The sequence below is a fragment of the Bos indicus x Bos taurus genome, chromosome 3 (assembly GCF_003369695.1).
Source record: "Bos indicus x Bos taurus breed Angus x Brahman F1 hybrid chromosome 3, Bos_hybrid_MaternalHap_v2.0, whole genome shotgun sequence".
Taxonomy (NCBI): Eukaryota; Metazoa; Chordata; class Mammalia; order Artiodactyla; family Bovidae; genus Bos; species Bos indicus x Bos taurus.
In genome coordinates, this window is record NC_040078.1 from 25,334,642 (window position 1) to 25,356,696 (window position 22,055).

The 22,055-nt window shown below is 40.1% G+C and overlaps 1 protein-coding gene across 3 annotated transcripts in view; it reads left to right on the forward strand.

Annotated features, from left to right (window-relative positions):
- SPAG17 (sperm associated antigen 17) overlaps positions 1-22,055 on the forward strand; it is a 252,300-nt gene that overhangs the window by 171,947 nt on the left and 58,298 nt on the right. For all 3 annotated transcript variants that reach the window (XR_003510028.1, XM_027535676.1, XM_027535679.1), the window contains exons 29-31: positions 7,604-7,719; positions 12,490-12,634; positions 14,581-14,735. Coding sequence is in view for 2 of the 3 variants with exons in the window: in XM_027535676.1 (XP_027391477.1) it covers positions 7,604-7,719; positions 12,490-12,634; positions 14,581-14,735 (416 nt within the window). In the remaining variant the exon portion in view is untranslated. The remainder of the gene's footprint in view (positions 1-7,603; positions 7,720-12,489; positions 12,635-14,580; positions 14,736-22,055) is intronic.

Sequence of the window (22,055 nt, forward strand, 5' to 3'; positions counted from 1 at the left end):
AAAAATAGCAGAAAGTAGACAGAATTCCCAAAGTCTCCCTCTCTTTCAGGTTCAGTTTTCCCCTATTTTTCCCATCTCGAAAGTGTGCTACATTTGTTACAACTGAAGAACCAATGTTGACACATTATTATTAACTCAAGTCCGTATAGTTTACATGAAGGTTCTCTTTTTGTGTTGTACAATTCTATGAACTATTACAAATATATGTCATGAATCCATCATTTCAATATTATACAGGATTGTTTCACTATCTGAAATATCCCCTAGGCTCTACTTATTCAAACTTCCCCTTTCCCTGACCCATCCCTGCCTAGAACACCTGGCAGCCTCTGATCTTTTTATTTTCTCCATTGTTTTGCCATTTTGAGAATATCACATCATTGGAATCAGATAACAGGCAGCCTTTGTAGACTGTCTGCTTTCACTTAGCGATATGCATTTAAGATTCCTCCAGGTCTTTTCATGACTTGGTAGTTCATTTCTTATCACATAATAATACTCCACTGTATATATGTGCAGAGAAGGCAATGGCACCCAACTCCAGTACTCTTGCCTGGCAAATCCCATGGACAGAGGAGCCTGGTAGGCTGCAGTCCATGGGGTCGCTGAGGGTTGGACACTACTGAGTGACTTCACTTTCACTTTTCACTTTCATGCATTGGAGAAGGAAATGGCAACCCACTCCAGTGTTCTTGCCTGGAGAATCCCAGGGATGGGGAGGCCTGGTGGGCTGCCGTCTATGGGGTCGCACAGAGTTGGACACAACTGGAGTGAATTAGCAGTAGTAGTATATATGTGCAGTGGTTTATCCATCCACCTATTGAGGGATATATTGGTTGCTTCCAGGTTTTGGGCAATTATAAATAAAGCTGCTTATGAACATCTGCATTCATGCAACTGTGTAAGAAACTTTATAAGAAACATCCAGGGCCTCTTCCAAAGAGGCTGCACATTTTCGCACTTTCATCAGCAATGAATAAGAGTTCCTGTTGCCCCCTGTTCTTCTCAGCATTTGGTATTGTTAGTTTTTGGGTTTTAGCCCAAAGTGGTTATCTGAGGATGCTTTACAAATAGCTGAAGAAAGAAGAAAAGTGAAAGGCACGGGAGAAAAGGAAAGATATTCCTTTTAGTAAGGAGAGAAAAGAAAGCCTTTTAAAATGAATGATGCAAAGAAATAGAGGAAAACAATAGAATGAGAAAGACTAGAGATCTTTTCAAGAAAATTGGGGATATCAAGGAAACATTTCGTGCAAGGATGGGCACAATGAAGAAATAAAGAAATGATAAGGACCTAACAGAAGCAAAAGAGATTAAGAAGAGGTGGCAAGAATACACAGAACTGTTAAAAAAAAAAAATTCTTAATGATCCAGATAGATAGATAACTATGATGGTGTGGTCACTCACCTAGAGCTGGACAAATGTGTGAGGTCAAGTGGGCCTTAGGAAGCATTACTGTGAACAAAGCTAGTGGAGGTGACATAATTCCAGCTGAGCTATTTAAAATCCTAAAAGGTGATGCTGTCAAAGTACTGCACTCACTATATCTGAAAATTTGGAAAACTCATTAGTGGCCACAGGACTGGAAAAGTCAGTTTTCATTCCAATCCCAAAGATAGGCAATGCCAAAGAATGTTCAAACTACTGCACAACTGCACTAATTTTACGTACTAGCCAGGTTTTACTCAAACTCCTTCAAGCTAGGTTTCAGCAGTACATGAACCAAGAACTTCCAGATGTACAAGCTGGGTTTAGAAAAGGCAGAGGAACCAGAGATCAAATTGCCAACATTCATTGGATTATGGAGAGAGCAAGGGAGTTCCAGAAAAACATCTACTTCTGCTTCATTGACTGTGCTAAAGCCTTTGACTGTGTGGATCACAACAAACTGGAAAATTATTAAAGAGATGGGAATACCAGACCACCTTACCTGTTTACTGAGAAAGCTTCATGTGGGTCAAGAAGCAATAGTTAGAACCAGATGTGGAATGATCTGGTTCAAAATTCAAACTGGTTCAAATTGGGAAAGGAGTATGACAAGGCTGTATATTGTCATCCTGCTTATTTAACTTATATGCAGAGTACGTGCATGCTCATTAAGTTGCTTCAGTCATGTCTGACTCTTTGTGACCCTACAGACTGTAGCCCACCAGGATCCTCTGTCCATGGGATTCTCTAGGCAAGAATGCTGAAGTGGGCTGCCATTTCCTCCTCCAGGGGATCTTCCCAACTCAGGGATCAAACCCATGTCTCCTGTGTCTCCTCCATTGCAGGCAGGTTCTTAACCTGCTGAGCCATTGGGGAAGCCTCACTAATTATTAGAGAAATGAAGATTAAAACTACAATGAGATACCGTCTCACACCAGTCAGAATGGCCATCATCCAAAAATCTACAAATAATAAATGCTGGAAAGGATGTGGAGAAAAGGGAACCCTCTTTTATTGTTGGTGGGAATGTAAACTTCAACAGCCACTATGGAAAACAGTATGGAGATTCCTTAAAAAAGGAGGAATAAAACTACCATATGAGCCAACAATCCCACTACTGAGCATTCACTCTGAGAAAACCATAATTGAAAAAGACACATGTACACCTAGTGTTCATAGCAGCACTGTTTACAGTAGGTAGGACATGGAAGTAACCTAGATGTCCATCAACAGATGAATGGATAAAGAAGATGTGGGGTGTGTGTGTGTGTGTGTGTGTGTGTGTGTGTGTGTATACATACAATGGAATATTACTCAGCCATAAAAAAAAAAAAACAAATTTGAGTCTGTTCCAGGGAGATGGGTGAACTTAGAACCTATTTTGTGAAGGTTGAGTGAAGTAAGTCAGAAAGAGAAAAACAAATATTGTATATTAACATATACATATGGAATCTAGAAAAATGGTATTGATGAGCCTATTTGCAGGGAAGGAATGGAGATGCAGATATACAGAGAGAATGGACTTGTGGGCACAGTGGATGAAGGAAAGAATGGGATGCTTGGAGAAATTAGCATTGACATATATGCACTACCACGTGTAAAACAGATAGCTGGCGTGAAGTTGCTATATAATACAGGGAGCTCAGCCTGATGCTCTGTGATGACCTAAAGGGGTGGAGTAGGGGGAGGGGAGGGAGGCTCAAGAGGGAGATGATACATGTATAATTATGGTGAATTTGCATTGTTGAATGGCGGAAACCAACACAGCATTGTAAAGCAGTTTTCCTCCAAATAAAAATTAATATCCTTTGGTTTTTTTAACTATGTAGAAATGTACAAAGAATTATCACTTCACAGACTATACAGAAACAGACAGTAGGCCATATTTGCCCTATATTCAAACTTTGACCATTTTTATTCTATATCCTTACAGACTTTTTAATGTACAATGTCAATTTATTCAGTAGAAGTATATTTAAAGCTTTTGAAAGGGTAGAATAGCTTCTTCACTCCTTATCATTTAATCCTTATTTCTTTAAATCTGAAATAATTAAGTCCTTTCATTGTTTTCAGATTTGCTTTTGTATATTTTGAAAATATGATTTTAGATACTTACAAATGTAGAGTTGTTTTATCTTTATGAGCAATTTAACATTTTATCCGTATACAATGACTTTTTATTCTAGGATTCTGTTTTTTGCCCTAATACTGATTTTACTTATATTATTATAGCTACACCAGCTATTGTTTAGTACTTTCCCAGTATAGCATTTTCCACACTTTATTTTACTTTCTGTGGTTTATGTTTAAAAATGTCTCTTATGAACAGTGTGCATGTGTGTTCATTTGCTTCATTCATGTCTGACTCTTTGCAATCCCATGAAGTATAATCCACCCAGGCTCTTCTGTCCGTTGGATTATCCCATCAAGAATACTGGAGTGGGTTACCAATTTCCTCTTTCAGGGGCTCTTCCTGACCAAGAGAATGAACCCCCATTTTATGCAACTCCTGCACTCGCAGGTGGATTCTTTCTCACTGAATCACCTGGGAAACCCCCTTGTGAGCATAATATCAGTCAGTCACTCAGTCATGTCTGACTCTTTGCGACCCCATGGACTGCAGCATGCCAGGCTTCCTTGTCTATCACCAACTCCCAGAGTTTGCTCAAACTCATGTAGGTGTATATTTTAAAATTAGATGATTCTGTGTTTTAACTGGAGATTTTAGGCTACATATTACATACCATATTTTCTGAAAATTTCTTTATGTTGTCCTCATTCTTAAAGGGGCTTCCTAGGTGACCCAGTGGTAAAGAATCCTCCTGCCAATGCAGGAGACACAAGTTAGATCCCTGATTCAGGAAGATCCCTGAGAGAAGGAAATGGTAACACACTCTAGTATTCTTTCCTGGGAAATCCCGTGGACAGAAGAACCTGGTGTACTGCAGATCATGGGGTGGCAAAAGATTCGGACATGACTTAGCAACTAAACAACAACATTCTTGAAAGGTAATTTCACTAGGTATAGAATTATAGACCGACAGGTATTTCCTCTTAGTATGTGGACAATAAAGAACTAAAGAGTCTCTTGATGAAAGTGAAAGAGGAGAGTGAAAAAGTTGGCTTAAAATTCTGCATTCAAAAGACTGAGATCATGGCATCCAGTCTCATCACTTCCTGGCAAATAGATGGAGAAACAATGGAAACAGTGAGAGACTTTATTTTGGGGGCTCCAAAATCACTGCAGATGGTGACTGCAGCCATGAAATTAAAAGACACTTGCTCCTTGGAAGAAAAGCTATGACCAATCTAGACAGTGTATTAAAAAGCAGAGAAATTACTTTGCTGACAGAGGTCTATCTAGTCAAAGCTATAGTTTTTCCAATAGTCATGTATGGATGTGAGAGCTGGACCATAAAGAAAGCTGAGCACCAAAGAATTGATGCTTTTGAACTGTGTTGTTGGAAAAGACTCTTGAGACTCCCTTGGACTGCAAGGAGATCCAACCAGTCCATCCTAAAATAAATCAGTCCTGAATATTCATTGGAAAGACTGATGCTGACGCTGAAGCTCCAATACATTGACCACCTGATGTGAAGAACTGACTCATTTGAAAAGACCCTGATGCTGGGAAAGATTCAAAGCAGGAGGAGAAGGGAACAACAGAGAATAAGATGGTTGGATGGCATCACTGACTTGATGAGTTTGAGCAAGCTCTGGGAGTTGGTGATGAACAGGGAAGAGTCAGACTGAACTGACTGATGTGGACAATAATTCTTCATACTAGTCTTGCATTGATTTTTACTGTTGAAATGTTGTCTAATTGTTGTTGCTTAGAAGATAATCTGGCTGCCTTTAAAACATTTTCTTTTTTAATGCAGTGTCAATATGATTTAACTAGGTTTCAGTTCAGTTCAGTTCAGTCCCTCAGTCATGTCTGACTATTTGCAATCCCATGAATGGCAGCACACCAGGCCTCCCTGTCCATCACCAACTCCCGGAGTTTACCCAAACTCATGTCCATTGAGTTGGTGATGCCATCTAATCATCGCATCCTCTGTCGTTCCCTTCTCCTCCTGCCTTCTATCTTTCCCAACATCAGGGTCTTTTCAAATGAGTCAGCTCTTCACATCAGGTGGCCAAAGTATTGGAGTTTCAGCTTCAACATCAGTCCTTCCAATGAACACCCAGGACTGATCTCCTTTAGGATGGACTGGTTGGATCTCCTTGCAGTCCAAGGGATTCTAAAGAGTCTTCTCCAACACCACAGTTCAAAAGCATCAATTCTTCTGCACTCAGCTTTCTTTATAGTCCAACTCTCACATCCATACATGACCACTGGAAAAACCATAGCCTTGACTAGATGGACCTTTGTTGACAAAGTAATGTCTCTGCTTTTTAATATGCTGTCCAGGTTGGTCATAACTTCCCTTCCAAGGTGTAAGCGTCTTTTATTTTTTTTATTTTTTTATTTTTTGAATTCTTTTTTTTTCTTTTTTTTTTCTAATTTTATTTTATTTTTAAACTTTACATAATTGTATTAGTTTTGCCAAATATCAAAATGAATCCGCCACAGGTATACATGTGTTCCCCATCCCGAACCCTCCTCCCTCCTCCCTCCCCATACCATCCCTCTGGGCCATCCCAGTGCACCAGCCCCAAGCATCCAGCATCGTGCATCGAACCTGGACTGGCAACTCGTTTCCTACATGATATTTTACATGTTTCATTGTCATTCTCCCAAATCTTCCCACCCTCTCCCTCTCCCACAGAGTCCATAAGACTGGCTGCAATCACCATCTGCAGTGGTATGGGTTTCTTTTTATTTACCCAAATGAGACTACATTGGGCTTCTTGAATATGTAGATTAGTATGTTTCATTGGTTCTGGAACTTTCTCAATAATTATTTTTTTTAAGTATTGCTTCTGATCCATTTCTCTCTCCTCTTCTTCTATAATTCCAATTAAACTTATGTTAGAGAACTTTTACCTCTCTTTACATTGGCTCTTTGAACTTCATTCTAAATAATTTCTACATGTCTATCTTTCAGTTCTCTTTTAATCCTCTGGAAATACTAATATGTCCAAATTAAGTCTTAGGGCAATGGAAAGGCTTAAATATATCTAAATGTATCTTTCTTCTTTGGTTCCACCTGTTAGTTGACTCAGCATCTTACACCAAGAAGCATGCCCTGTTGCACATTTCATGGTTTAAATCTAAACAACCTCCCTGGAGGCAACAATCATTCACTATCTTTTTTGCAACTTTTTTTTTCTCAGTCTGAATTTACTTCATCACTGAGGCTTGACAGTACAGGCAGATCTTGTCTAGAGATTACTTGTTACTTATACAAATAGAGTAAATCTACCTTGATAGAGGAACTGAGATAATATTTACAGGGTTCCATGTGAGTTTCCTTGGTTCTGTCTTCTTGTTCCAATTTAATGGTGGTGGGGAGGGTTTGAGAGGGATGTGCATAACAGATGGTTTTAAATGTAGTAATTAAACTGGACAAATCCTCTCTGTATGAGAGGCCAATGATATGCTTGATTGGTAATGTTCTCCAGATCCAGGGCTGAAGAGAGATGTTTCCTGGAACTGAAATATGACAAAATTAGGGGAATGAAGAGTTAAAATTATACTCTATCACACTAGAGTATATAATAAGTCAAAGAAAAAGAATCTGAAAGCTTGACAGATACATGGGAGAAAAATGTAGACTTTAAAAAGCTGGGTACAGGGCTCCAAACCTGGAATCTGAGGAGAGGTAAGCAAGACTTAAAAGTGTAGAGAATTGATAATAGTGTGTATTGTTCCATAGACAGTGAACTTTCTATGCATGTGTATATTTGTGGGAGGTGATGGGAATCCAGACAAGGTTCAAGTGCCAAGAATAAGATATTCATAAACTGATTTTTTCCTACTTGAGAAATAATATAACTGATGACCACCACTTGGACTTTCTATGCAACAGTGTCTGAGGTAGCCTACACTATATTAAAACTTAATGAATAATTCTATGTAAGTGATATTATAGTTAAATTGTTGTATTTGATATACTTGAACTCCCACAGGAAAAATTCAGAAAAATCAGTCACCTATGGCACATAAAAATGAAAGCCATGAACCTCCCCCAGAAACAGTTCAAACAATAACCCCTATGGATGTTCACTTAGGCACCTGGTTTACAACTACACCTCAAGGAAATCGGATTGGCACCAAAGGATCAGAAAGAATAGCAGACTTGGCCCCGTTTTTATTCTTTAAAGCCACAGATCCTGTCAATGGAACGGTATGACAAACTATTGTATATTATAAATTTTTCTAAATCATTAGAGTTGTAAAACAACATGTGGAAGAATGCCTGGCAAATAATAAATTTTCAATAACTATCTGTTAAGTAGCCGACTTATGTATAAATAGATGGATTCATCTTCCCAAATCTAAAACTACTGTGTGGTTTATTTGACCCAGAGTAATGTATCATGAAATACTAATTCTTGAAGTAAGAGACAGATGATGAATTTTCTATTCCACTTTTAAGACATATGATTAGTGATATCCTATATTTCTTCATGTTAAATGTATTTGTCTGTATGTCTTATATTCTAGACGTGTGAGGTTCTGCCTTGCTTCTACTTCTCGTATGTACCTGACATGAATTGTAGAAATTTGTTCATGATCCTTGACTTCGAATAATTTACAGTATATTTAATGAGAGGCTCATACCAAATAACTCAAAAATTCAACAATGCCATAAAGCCTCTGTAAAAAGATTTTATTTGTAACCTAAGAAAAAGTGATATATGAGTGGTATAGAAAATAATGGTTTTGTTTATCTGTGAAGCAGATGTGAAATTTAAACCCCTGGGATGTACAATAGTATTTTCTATGGGCCAGGCTTTCTGTTAGCCATCTTGCATACATTCTCTCTTCAGGCCTCACACCAGTGTATATTATACAGACAAGGAAGGTAAGCCTCAGCAAATGAAGTAATGTGGCCAGAAAGTGCTGGAACCAGGTTTGTCGTCAGTGATTGGTGACTAGAAACTGGGCTCTTTCCATTCTTCAGCTATTCCTCTATCATCTTATATGGAGCTTTGCACCTCTAAATCTAAACAAGACAAAGAATTTCCTGCATGCCTTGTCTCTAGTTTTTGGACTTCCAACCTTTGTTTACAACCACAAACTGCTAGTCAGAAGCAGAATGTCTGCTTCCCATTGAGATAAAGTTCATCATCTTACCAAACGTGTTTTCCTTTCTTCTTCAGCCTGCTTCTGTAACAGTTTCATACTCTTCTACCTTGTTTGCTAGTTCTTTCTTATGAGATTCAAAATACATATTATCTCAGGATGGCTTTGGTCACTTCAAATACCTCACTTTAATTCAGCCTCAATACAGATTATTTGCTTTAATATGCAAATTTGATATTTCTTAGTTAATGACCCTTACTTTCTTTTACTGGTGGTGGTGGTGGTTTAGTCACTAAGTCATGTCCCACTCTTTGCAACCCCATGGATTGTAGCCTTCCAGGCTCCTCTGTCCATGGGATTTCCCAGGCAAGAATACTGGAGTGGGTTGCTATTTCCTTCTCCAAAGGATCTTCCTGACCCAGGAATTGAACCCAGGTCTCCTGCATTGGCAGACTCTTTTCCACTGAGCCACCAGGGAAGCCCCTTCCTTTACTGATACCTAGGACCATTATGGAAGCACAAATCAACAGTTGGGAGCCTAGATCCAAACATAGACACCCAACAGTCTAATCACAACAAAGGTAACAATATTTACTGAGCACTCAGTACTCTTACCTGGAAAATCCATGGACGGAGGAGCCTGGTGGGCTACAGTCCTTGGGGTCGCTAGGAGTCAGACACAACTGAGCGACTTCACTTTCAGTTTTCACTTTCATGCATTGGAGAAGGAAATGACAACCCACTCCAGTGTTCTTGCCTGGAGAATCCCAGGGATGGGGGAGCCTGGTGGGCTGCCATCTATGGGGTCACACAGAGTCAGACATGACTGGGGCAACTTAGCAGCAGCAGCAGCACCATCCCAGGCCTTGTTCAGTGCTTTCCAGATATAACTTATCTAATTCTCACAAGAAACTATTGCTGTTTCCATTTTACATACGAGACAAGCTACAAACAGGCTAAATAATTTTTCCAAAATCACTCAGCAAGTGGTAGATTCAGAATGTGGACCCCAAGGTTGGTTGCATTCTAGGTCTCATGTGCTTAACCATTATGCAAATAAAAGCCAATGATCATATGAAATAAGATCAAAAGTGACATGAAGTAGCACATTTTACAGGAGTGGCACTAACCTTGCAGTGAGGCAGACATGGCTTTGAACCCCAGCCATGCTTCTTACAAGATGCATGACTTTGATTGTTTCTAATTTAGGTTTTCTTATTCCTAAAATGAAGATTATGGTCATTACCTAAATTACTTGGGAAGATTAATACCAGATTAACACTATCAGGTGTTCAGGAAATATTCTTGCTGTTGTGTTCTTGCAAAAATGATTATTTCCCGAGCCTATGGTGACCAGAAAATGTCAATGTTATGTGATGTCATGAAATGTTAGAATAGTTCTAAGTAATAATCTGTAAATTTCTATACTAGATTAAGAGCTAGCATTTAGCATTGCTAAGTTGACCAATTAAATCTGAACCACTTTACCAGCATTCTGTCATTTAATCCATATAATGTCTCTGAAAAATATGCTGATGTTGTCTCCATTTTGCAGATGAGGAAACTAGACACAGAGAAGGTAAACAACTTGCCTAAATCACCTGTAGAGTCAGAAATTGAACTTGGGCAGGTTAACTCCAGAGCTCATGTTCTCAATCCTGCATTCTACAGCAGTATTCCTCATTAGATACATTCAGTAGATGGATAGATATAGATATACACGTCTGTATCATTGGCTGAGAGTGTGAAAGAGAAGACCTTAAAGATTAGCATGGACTTCTCTCTGAAATATATTGTTTTCTGCTTACCATAAAAAGATACAAATATAATTATCATCTTCTCCCAAAAGCCCTAGACACGAGTCAGAAAACAGCTAGCAAATTTCATATTCATCTGGACTCTTTAGTGAAACTGTGTCTCTTACAGTTAGGGCAGTACAAGGTAGAAAATACCCAATGATTTAAAAATATGCATTGTTGTTCAATCGCAAAATCATGTCCAACTCTTGGTGACCGCATGGGCTACAGCACACCAGGCTTCCCTGTCCTTCACTATCTCCTGGAGTTTGCTCAAACTCATGTCCTTTGAGTTGGTGATACCATCCAACCATCTCATCCTCTGCCGCCCTCCTCTCCTTTTGCCTATAATATGCATTATACAACTGGAGTGCATTGTTGCCAGTTGGGATCTGCAGTAGCAAACAGATGAAGTTTGCTTGTATAAGATGTTTTCAAGAGACACCATTTGTGAAAGGAAGCAGAGGGGGAGCAGGAATGGGCAGAGAGAGAAGGCGAGCTATGGTGCAGACACCACAGAGCCCCACTGGCAGGAGCTCAGGAGCCAGTGTCATCTGCCCCAGTGTCCCAAGTCGGGGAGCAGGAGCCAGATCAGTGTCTCTGCCTCAGCAGAACAGTGGAAGTCAGGCAAGGCATCTCTCTGCAGTTGAGGCAGGTGCTGGAAGAACTGACATCTGGAGGCTGTTTGTCAACTTCCCTCCCCACAGGTGGGGAGCAAGTCCTGTCTTGAAGAGAGACCTGGGCAATGCATCTCCATGCCCACCAAACCTTCACACACACATGTGCAGCTGGGGGTTTAGAGCTCCTCTGAACCATTTGGCTACAGGAAACAAAGGTCTCACTGTTCTTTCAAATTGAAGCACTTCAGTTCAGTTCAGTTCAGTTCAGTCGCTCAATCGTGTCCGACTCTTTGCAACCCCATGAACTGCAGCACGCCAGGCCTCCCTGTCCATCACCAACTCCCGGAGTTCACTCAAACTCACATCCATCGAGTCAGTGATGCCATCCAGCCATCTCATCCTCTATCCTCCCCTTCTCCTCCTGCCCCCAATCCCTCCCAGCATCAGAGTCTTTTCCAATGAGTCAGCTCTTCACATGAGGTGGCCAAAGTACTGGAGTTTCAGTTTTAGCATCATTCCTTCCAAAGAAAACCTAGGACTGATCTCCTTTAGAATGGACTGGTTGGATCTCCTTGCAGTCCAAGGGACTCTCAAGAGTCTTCTCCAACACCACAGTTCAAAAGCATCAATTCTTCGGTGCTCAGCTTTCTTCACAGTCCAACTCTCACATCCATACATGACCACAGGAAAAACCATAGCCTTGACTAGACGGACCTTTGTTGGCAAAGTAATTGAAGCACTTACCAGGACTAAATTCTTTCTGTGTTTCCAGCTCTAGTCCACATACCTAAAACTCTTCTCTACTGCTTTGCCCCTCTTTGGATAACAACTGGGTCCTTAATATGACTTAACAAGCTTCCCAATATGGTCCCTCACCTTCTAGCCTTGCTCCCACCACTCTGCCCATTGGTCTCTGAGTTCCCTTGTGTCCAGCACACCTTTCATCCATGCTTCCCTGTATCAACCTTTCACCCATGGCTCCCTGTACCAACACACAAAATCCAGGCTCTGGCATTGCATCCTCAGGGGAAGCAGACCAATCAGAACCCTCACTACAGACACCAGTGGTCCCTGGCTTATCTTAAACCTGTAGTTTCTAAGGGAACAGGACCTGGGGTCATCTTCCTGCATATACCTGGGTCATATCACTCCTGACATTAGCTTTTGACTCACAAATGTGTGACCATGGAAGGAGCATCACTGCTGAATAAGACAGTCCTAGTCCAGCATCAGCTCTGGCACACGCTGAGTGACTTTGGGCAAGTTACTTAACTGCTCTAAGCCTGAGTTTCCTCCAGGATTGTTATAAAGATTAGATCAAGTAGATGAGATAAAACTTTCATTTTTAAATAATCAGGCTTTTGATGGTAATCACTGGGGTGTAAAAATAAGCAAACTTGGGATTAACCAACCACCTGAGCAAATGATGATGCTCTGCCTTTGTATGTTCAGGTTATGACAACTCGAGAAGACAAAGTGATCATCATTGAAAAGAAAGATGGTACTCGGATAGTGGATCATGCTGATGGTACCAGGATCACAACCTTTTATCAAGTTTATGAAGATCCGACTATTTCTTCGGAGGATCAAGAGACAGGTAAGCTTTAATTTTTCTGGCGGACTACGTAGAGTCTCAAAGAGTTCGACACGACTGAAGCGACTGAGCAGCAGCAGCAGATAGTTAGTTAATACTGTGTTTCAGGCACACAGCAAAGTGATTCAGTTATACATATACATGTGTTTATTCTTTTTCAAGTAGATGACAATATTCTATGTCTTTAGGATAGGATAGGTAAAAACTTCACTGATTTTTCAAAACACTTGTAAGAAAAACAATTTTTTTTGGAAGAACTCAAATCAACCAACGAATCCAAACCAGAACCAATGAGGACCTTTATTATGGTCTTTATCCTCAGCTGACATGGGAGTGATAACAGCTCTAGTTGGCTAATGGATAGTAATAGTGCTTTCCTTATTTTTACCACTAAAAAGCTACAACCTGGATTGGTATTAACTAAAAGTTAATAATCATGACTCAACTGTACTGAGCAACTAGATTTCAGACCTGTTTCCTTCGATCCTTAAGGAATCTAATTTTCCTACATAGACCTCAGATATGTCCTCCTTCAATTCTGTCTGACAATTCTCAGAAAAGAAAGTGGCAGCTGCTAATGAACTGGAGTCTGTTCATATTATCTAAAAGCCTAACGCCCTTCCTAAGCTACATTTAAACAAGATTGTGAAATAAAAATTATTCCCTAATTCACTTTTGTTTAATTCTGGGGTTTATTTGTTGAATGCATTAAACGATTCATTGCCAAATTAAATGCAACAAAATGGCGAGTGAGTAGAAAGAGAGGAACCTTTATACCCTGTTAGAGTGAAAATTTAAAAAGTCACTTGGGTGGGCAATTTTAAAATATCTGGTGAATTGAAAAGTGCATATCATGTGATACACTAATTCTCCATCTGGGTATATATAGAAAGATACTCTTTTGTTTTTATTTTTATTGGGTTATAGGGGATAGGTTGGGAAATATCTCTGCAAGTCAATCCCACTAGAGAAATATCCATTCTAATTGTCCTGGGATAGCTTTCAAAGCTTTTTCCGTTTCTTGGGAAAGACACTCATACATTTGCACAAAGAAACAAGTACAGAGATGCTTCTTGCAACACTGAGTATAATATTAAAATATTGGGAAAGCATAAATGTCCATTAACAGCAGAACAGAAAAGTAAAATGTGGTTTATTCTTACAAAGGGATACTATGTAGCAATTAAAATAAATGAAGTACCCACACATGTACCTGTTTACATCGGCACATATATATCAAGATAGCTAAAGGCCTCAAAACATAAAGTGAAAAATTCAAGTGTGTATCAGTTGCTCAGTCATGTTCAATTCTTTGATGACCCCATGGACTATAGCCCACCAGGCTCCTCTGTCCATGAAATTCTCCAGGCAAGAATACTGGAGTGGGTAGCCATTCCCTTCTCCAGGGGATCTTCCTGACCCAGGGATTGAACCCAGGCCTCCTGCGTTGCAGGCAGATTCTTTATTGTCTGGGCCACCAGGGAAGCCCAGTAATGTGATACACAGGGTGATATATAACTTATGTAAATTTAAAGCAACAAAATATTTCTGATATATACATTTATATAAAAGTATTATAGTGGATTGTGAGAAAAAGAAAGTCAGAGATAGGGAGAGATGTGAACTTTACCTGTAATTTCTCTCTTATATACATGTTAAAAATGAAGCAAATATGGCAAAATATTAATGAGTGTAAATTCTGATTGGCAAACATGTATAGTTAAGTTATATTTTGTGCTTTTCTGGATGTTTTCAATTTCTCAAAAAGAACGGTGAGGACAAAACCAGCACACTAAATAATATGCCTTCTCAAACAAAGGCTCCGAGTTGATATAGCAGTAGCCCATACAGCAGCCCCGTGAAGTGAGTTCTCAGCCAGGCAGTCAGCAGGCAGGCGTGTTGCCCTTGCGTGCATCCCATCAGACCTACTCCTTTGCATTTGCCCACAGCCGAAGGTCCTCAGAGGATCGCCAGGCAGGTGAAGTGCATGCGGGTTGAAAGCTCGCACTACGCCACTGTCATCACCAACTGCGAGGACAGTAGCTGCTGCGCCACCTTTGGGGACGGGACGTCCATCATTGCAAAGCCACAGGGAACGTACCAGGTGGGTCTGAGCAAAACGAGGGGAGCCAAAGGCAAGTGTCGAAGTGTGTTTGTGACTAAGAAAGCACACCCATCTGGGGCAGCGAACATTCCCGCCACATGCATGGCTGTTGCTCTCATCTCAACTGATCTTAGAACACACTTCTCAATATCTTTTCATTTATTTACTTTCTTTTCAAAATCCATCACAGAAAATCCGTGTCCTCCCTGTCTTTCAGTGCTTTGGTATCTGGGGATCAAATTTATACTCTGGAGTGTATTTGCTGGGGATCATTTAGTGATGGGCACTGTGAGTGCTAGGAGCACTCGGTGCTGCCCTGTCCCTTCCAGATCAGCTTCACCTCCTGCCTCCTCTTATTCATTCTCACTTTCCTACCCTTCCCACCTCCAGTCTGTCCCCACTTTACCTCGTATCCCCAAGGGATAGAAGGACACATGTGTTCTGTGTGATCTAGGAGAACTAGCCCAAGTGAAGCACAGCTGTGTCTTTGGAGGGCTGGGGAGGAATGCTGTTAGCAACTCCTCCACCTCCTTGCATTTCCCCATTAAACACAATGCCGCAAGCTCAGCCTGTAGTCCCTCCAGTCTTAGAGGGATTTGCCTTTGCCTTTCTACTTGCTGGAGAAGGGACACAAGTGCCAGGATGTCACATCTAAGGTCACAGGATACTGAGGGTGCAAAGACAGAAGGTAATGGACAAAGACTTCCATAACAAATGTTTGTTACTGTGGAAGCTACTGGAGCCGGTTTATCCCTCCCTTCTCTCTTGAAACTCCCTCATACTGTGCAGATCCTTGTGGGACGAGCAAGGTGCTGAAAGTGAGAGATGACCAAGAAAGGCTGCAGTTGGAGAAATGGATGCTTTTTTTCCCTACATAACATTCAAAATATGGTATGGGGAGGGAGGAGGGAGGAGGGTTCAGGATGGGGAACATATGTATACCTGTGGCAGATTCATTTTGATATTTGGCAAAACTAATACAATTATGTAAAGTTTAAAAATAAAATAAAATTTTAAAAAAATTTAAAAAAAATAAAAAACTTTTTTATTTTGTATTGGGGTATATTTGTATTGGGGTATAGCTGACTGTATTGGGGTATAGCTGATTGGAGAAGGAAATGGCAACCCACTCCAGTATTCTTGCCTGTAGAATTCCAGGGACAGAGGAGCCTGGTGGGCTGCCGTCTATGGGGTCACACAGAGTTGGACACGACTGAAGTGACTTAGCATAGCTGATTAACAATGTTGTAATGGTTTCAGGTGAACAGAAAAGAGACTCAACCTTACATACACATGTATCCATTCTCCCCCAAACTCTCCTCCCATCCAGGCTTCCACATAACATTTAGCAGAGTTCCTGTGCTATCAGAATGTTCATTTTTTAAGAAAGCACCCATATTTCAGTACTGTATGTCCTACCAGAGGTCATAAAAATCTGTGATGCTGTGATGAGGCCTTATTTTTATCATAGCCCTGGACTCTGCTGGTTACAACTATAAAGGCAAAGAAATTTTAGCACCAATGTAAGTTACCACTGAAGGAAGAGATGTAGCAGAAAGGAGATCCAACCTGGAGACATTCAGTGTCTGATACAATTGTGTAGAAGCATGTTTGCCCACATCTCCTGAAACACTGATTGCACCTCATTGAGAAATACACATATCTTAGCTCCCAGTTGGGGAAAAAAACTCCAAATAAGCTTAACAACACTTATTTTATAGTTCTATAATTTTATAGAGCATTCACAACCACCTTCTGCCCATCTGAAAGCTGGCATTCACAATCACCTTCTGCCCATCCTCATTGGCCTTGGCACATGTGTCCTTACTGACTCACCAGCATGAAGACACTGGGCAGTGTGATGAGTGAGGCTGGATTTTAGGCAATGTGAAAGAGAGAGAGAGCTTGATTTTGGCCACTACTATACCTTAGCAGCACTAAAAAGATTGAAAACATCAAGGAGGAGGTAGATGTAACAGCTATTATTGTCTATGATTATAGTGTTTCACAATTGGGCGTGGGAACATCCACCCAGTTGGAAGGTTTCAGAGAGACAAGATGACAAATAATGGGTCTGTTGTCTCCCATGGGGAATCTTCCTCTGTCCTTGGGTCTAGGAACAGAAAGCTGTTTCCCTAGACCAGAAGACTGAGTGTCTTCCTGGGGACAGGGGTGTGTGTGCTTGTGCATGTGCACACTGGAATAAGATTTTGACAACTCTTCTATACCAATCTGAACTTGACTCCTTTGGGAGAAGTTAAAGAAATGTAATAAGCATTCTTAGGAATACTACTGAAAAGGACTTCAAAGGTCCTTTTCCTTATCAGCAGTACCATAAACAAATGTCATAATGGAGGGAGGCTTATCCTCTACGCAGTGTGTGAAATCAGTTGAAAAAGGAAAGTTTTATATTAAACTCTGAGCAGTATAGATATGTAAAATCACGAGAATTCTATTCGCCAACTGGCTGCTATATTGAAGACACTATGTACATATGTATATAAGTCATTGATATATTTGTCGTGTTGAACCACCATAGCTGTTTTTCCAGGTTAACTTCCTAGAAGGAAAGCCATCTCCTTTTTACAGGTTTTCTTTTTGGCTTTTCTAGATGGTGCTTCACCTAGTGTATATGTCTCAGTTCTGGGAATGTTAGGCCATCATTTTCTGTCCAGAGCAGGTTTTAGTAAATTACAGTCAATCTGATGTATTAACAAGCAGAGACATTACTTTGTCAACAGAGGTCCATCTAGTCAAAGATATGGTTTTTCCAGTGGTCATGTATGGATGTGAAAGTTGGACTATAAAGAAAGCTGAGCACTGAAGAATTGATACTTTTGAACTGTGGTGCTGGAGAAGACTCTTGAGAGTCCCTTGGACTGCAAGGAGATCCAACCAGTCAGTCCTAAGGAAAATCAGTCCTGAATATTCATTGGAAGGATTGATGCTGAAGCTGAAACTCCAATACTTTGGCTACCTGATGCAAAGAGTTGACTCATTTGAAACGACCCTGATGCTGGGAAATATGGAAGGCAGGAGGAGAAGGGGACGACAGAGGACCAGATGGTTGGATGGCATCATTGACTCGATAGACATGAGTTTGACTGAGCAAGTTCTGGGAGTTGGTGATGGACAGGGAAGCCTGGCATGCTGCGGTCCATGGGGTTGCAAAGAGTCAGCCATGACTGAGCAACTGAACTGAACTGAACTGACAGTTTGAGTCTATTTTATTGAGGACCTATGGAGCCTGGGAAAATTATAGATTCAACCAGTGTCTATGCTAAAATATGCCTGAAACCACAGAGAAGCCTCAGAATTAGTCAAGGTCCAGGGAGAGTTCTCTGGCCTGGGTAATGGTAAAGAGTGAATCTGAGAAACTTCCAGAATGATGGAGTAAGAACCTTCAAAAATCCACTTACTGCTCTCTAAAAACAACTAGAAAGCTGGAACTATTGACAGAATCAACCTTTTTAGAAGTCTGAAAATCAACCAAATGACTATAATGATATGAAGATTATTAAAAAAAAAAAAAAAAAAGACAGTCTTGGGAAGAACAGCAAGAATCGTGGTGATTTCGCTTGCCACATTCCTCTCCCCTCCCCCAGCTCCAAGGTAGCCTGAATATCAACACTGTCACATGCATGATAGCAGTGAAAACCAGCAGGCCAGCAGCCACTGAAAGAATAGATCTAGAGCTCCCCAAAAGATCCATCACAAGATGTTGTCATTATTTGACCCGTCTGTCCATTTTCTAGAAACCTCTGTTCAACAGGGGTTGTCTTTATTTGGTCTGATTCTGAACTCACTCCCTACAAATAGACTTTTCCCCAAAGGGGGGTGATAATTGAACATTATAGCTGTTGAAGTAGTGACAAAAAACAAGAGGCTAAACAAAAGAGTTAAAAAGAAAAGGAGAATGAGAAGTCCGTAGAGGGCTTTCAAAAGCTCTGACATATTCTCTGGAATCTAGAAAGCCACGCTCCTGTGAAGGGCTATGAACATGCCCATAAGAGGCCTCAGAGAGCCCTGATCTTTCACTCTTGCTGATCAAGAAGCTCTGCACAAGCAGGGAGTGAAGGGTAAGGTGGAATTACAAACTTACTACTACAGCATTGAAAGCATTTGCCAGTATGCACATAGAGCCCATACAGCCCTCAGCAGAGGCTGAAAGATCTATTAGTGTAAAGTACTTAAGAACGTATCTGCCCAGTTATGAGGAGAACTCTAAGCCTAACAAGCAGATTAGGCCCACGCATGACAATATAAACTTTAAAGAAACGGTCAGGGGAATCACTGAACAAATAGCAACAACAACAAAAGTAGCAATAACAAGTCCTGGGGCAAGGATCTAATTTCCAGAGTTGTACATAATACTATTTTTAAGTATCTAGTTTCAACAAAAAATTATAAGACATGGGGGAGTGGGGAAGAGGGGGATTTTGGCCCATAAACAGGGATGGGAAAGGAGGAAGCAATCAATAGAAACCATCCCTGTGGAAACCCAGACTCTGCATTTAAAGAGACAAATTTAAGCCACCTGTTCTGTTTTAAAAAGTGAGAAGCCTTGTATAAAGAACTAAAGCACAATATGAGAATGATGCTTCATAAAGTATAGAACATCAATACATAGAAACTATTTTTTAAAAGAACCACATAGAAATTCTGGAGTTGGAAAGCATAATAACTGTAATGAAAAATTTGCTAATGAGGCTCAATATCAAATTTTGGCTGGCAGAAGAAATAATCAGCAATTATTTGAACTGACTTGAAAATAGATCAATTGAGATTAAGCAGGCTGGAGGAGAGAGAGAAAAAAGAATCAAGAAAAATGAACAGAGCCTCAGAGGATACCATCAGGCATACTAACGCATGCATAATGAGAGTCTGAGAAGGAATAGAGAGAAGGGCTGAAAGATTATTTGAGGAAATAATGGCTTAAAACTTACCAAATTTGATTAAACTATCTACAATTGCAAGAAATCTCAACAAACTTCAAGTAAGATAAACTCGGAGATCCACACCTAGGCACATCACAGTCAAATTGTGTGAAGACAAAGTCTCACAAGCAATGAGAAAAGGCTCATCAAATACGAGAGATCTCAAAAAAAAGAAAAGAAAAACCCTAAAGCACAACATTGTTAATCAACTATATCATAATAAAAAATTTTTTAAATTGAGGTATCCAATAAGACTAATAGCTATGTTCTCATCAGAAAACATGGAGTCAGAAGGCAGTGATATGACATATTCAAAATGCTTAAAGAAAAAGATCATCAACCAAAAATCCCTCTTTTCAGTAAAATTATCCTAAAATGAAGAAATTAATATAGTTCCAGGGAAACAAAAACTGAAAGGATTTGTTGCTCTTAGACATTCCCTACAAGAAAATCTTTAGATTAAAGATTCCCTTTAGGGAATCCTTCAGGCTGAAACGAACACTACACAGCAATTCAATTATACATAAATAGTACTGGTAAAGATGACAATATAGGTAAATATAAAAGACAGTATACATGTATTTTTGTGGCCTTTTTTATTTAAAAGGCAACTACATAAAACCACTATTATAAAATGTATAAAGATGTAAGTTTTGACAATAACACAAATAAGGAATAGAGCTACATGGAGCAAAGATTTTGTATAATAGTGAAATCATTAGTATCAATCCAATCTAGACAGTAATACATTAAGATGTTAATTGTAATACCCAAAAGACACTAAGAAAGTAACTCAAAAATATATAGTAAAAGAAACAATGGAATTAAAATGGCACACTTGAAAATAATCTATTTAAAACAAAAGAAGGCAGTAATGGATGACTAGAAGGGAAACCAGACATAAGACATACAGAAAAGTGGAAAATGCAAATCTTTTTTTTTGATTCTTTATTTTATGTTGGAGTATAGCCAGTTAACAATGTTGTGATAGTTCCAGGTGCATAGCAAAGCAACTCAGCCACACACACACACACATGTAGTCATTGTACCCCCGAACTCCCCTCCCATCCAGGCTGCTATATAGCATTGAGCAGAGTTCCCTGTGCTATACACTAGGTCCTTGTTGGTTATCCATCTTAAATATAGCAGTGTGTTCATGTAGATTCCAAACTCCCCACCTCTTCTGTCTACCCTTTCCTCCTGGTAACCATAAGTTTGCTCTCTGTGCGTCTGTTTCCGTTTTATAAGTAAGTTTATTTGTACCACTTTTTTAGATTCCACATGTAAGTAATGTCATATCTCTCTGTGTGTCTTCACTCAGTATGACAGTCTCTAGGTCCATCCATGTTGCTGCAGATGGCATGTTTCACTCTTTTTAATGGCTGGTAATATATATCTCCATCGTATACATGTCCCACATCTTCTGTACCCATTTCTCTATGGACACAGGTTGCTTCCATATCTTGGCTATTGCATGTATCCTTTCCCATGTTTTTCTCTGGATATATGCCCAGGAGTGGGAGTGCAGGGTCATATGGTAGCTCTATTTTTAATTTTTTAAGGAACCTCCATACTATTCTCCGTAGTGGCCATACCAATTTACATTCGCACCAACAGTGTAGGAGGGCTCCTTTTTCTCCAGCCCTCGCCAGCATCTCTTATTTGTAGACTTTTTGATAAGGGCCATTCTGGCCAGTGTGAGGCGATACCTCATTGTGGTTTTCATATGTCTGCTGCAAGTAGACCCCTTCCATTGGCCCTTGCTGCACAGGCTGGGACACCTCTCCCCAACCCCTGCCACCACCTGCCACAGAAAGTTAAGTTTGAAGAGTAGGGGAAGAGAGAAACATGGCCATGAAGAGAAGGATCTACCTGGAGCTGAGGAAGCAGACTCTGGCAGCTATTTGAGAACTTGTCCTGGGCAATTGCAAGTCAAACAATGGGCAAATTGAGGACTTAATGGCTGAATTTGTGAACTTTGAACTCCTCAGTTTAGCAAAGAGTCGGACACAACTGAGCGACTTCACTTTCAATTTTCACTTTCATGCATTGAAGAAGGAAATGGCAACCCACTCCAGTGTTCTTGCCTGCAGAATCCCAGGGACGGGGGAGCCTAATGGGCTGCCGTCTATGGGGTCTCACAGAGTCAGACACAACTGAAGTGACTTAGCATAGCATAGTTTAGCAAATGTAGGCTTGATTTCAGTTTCAAATCTCCCCAAACTACCTAAATTGAAAAAACTTGAGTTCATTTTAGCATAAAAACTTTTAAAATTTCACACATCTAAACTGAAGTGGAAATAAACAGAATGAAGTATTGATACACACTACAATATAAATGAAGCTTAAAAACTTTATGCCAAGTGAAAGAAGCCAGGCACAA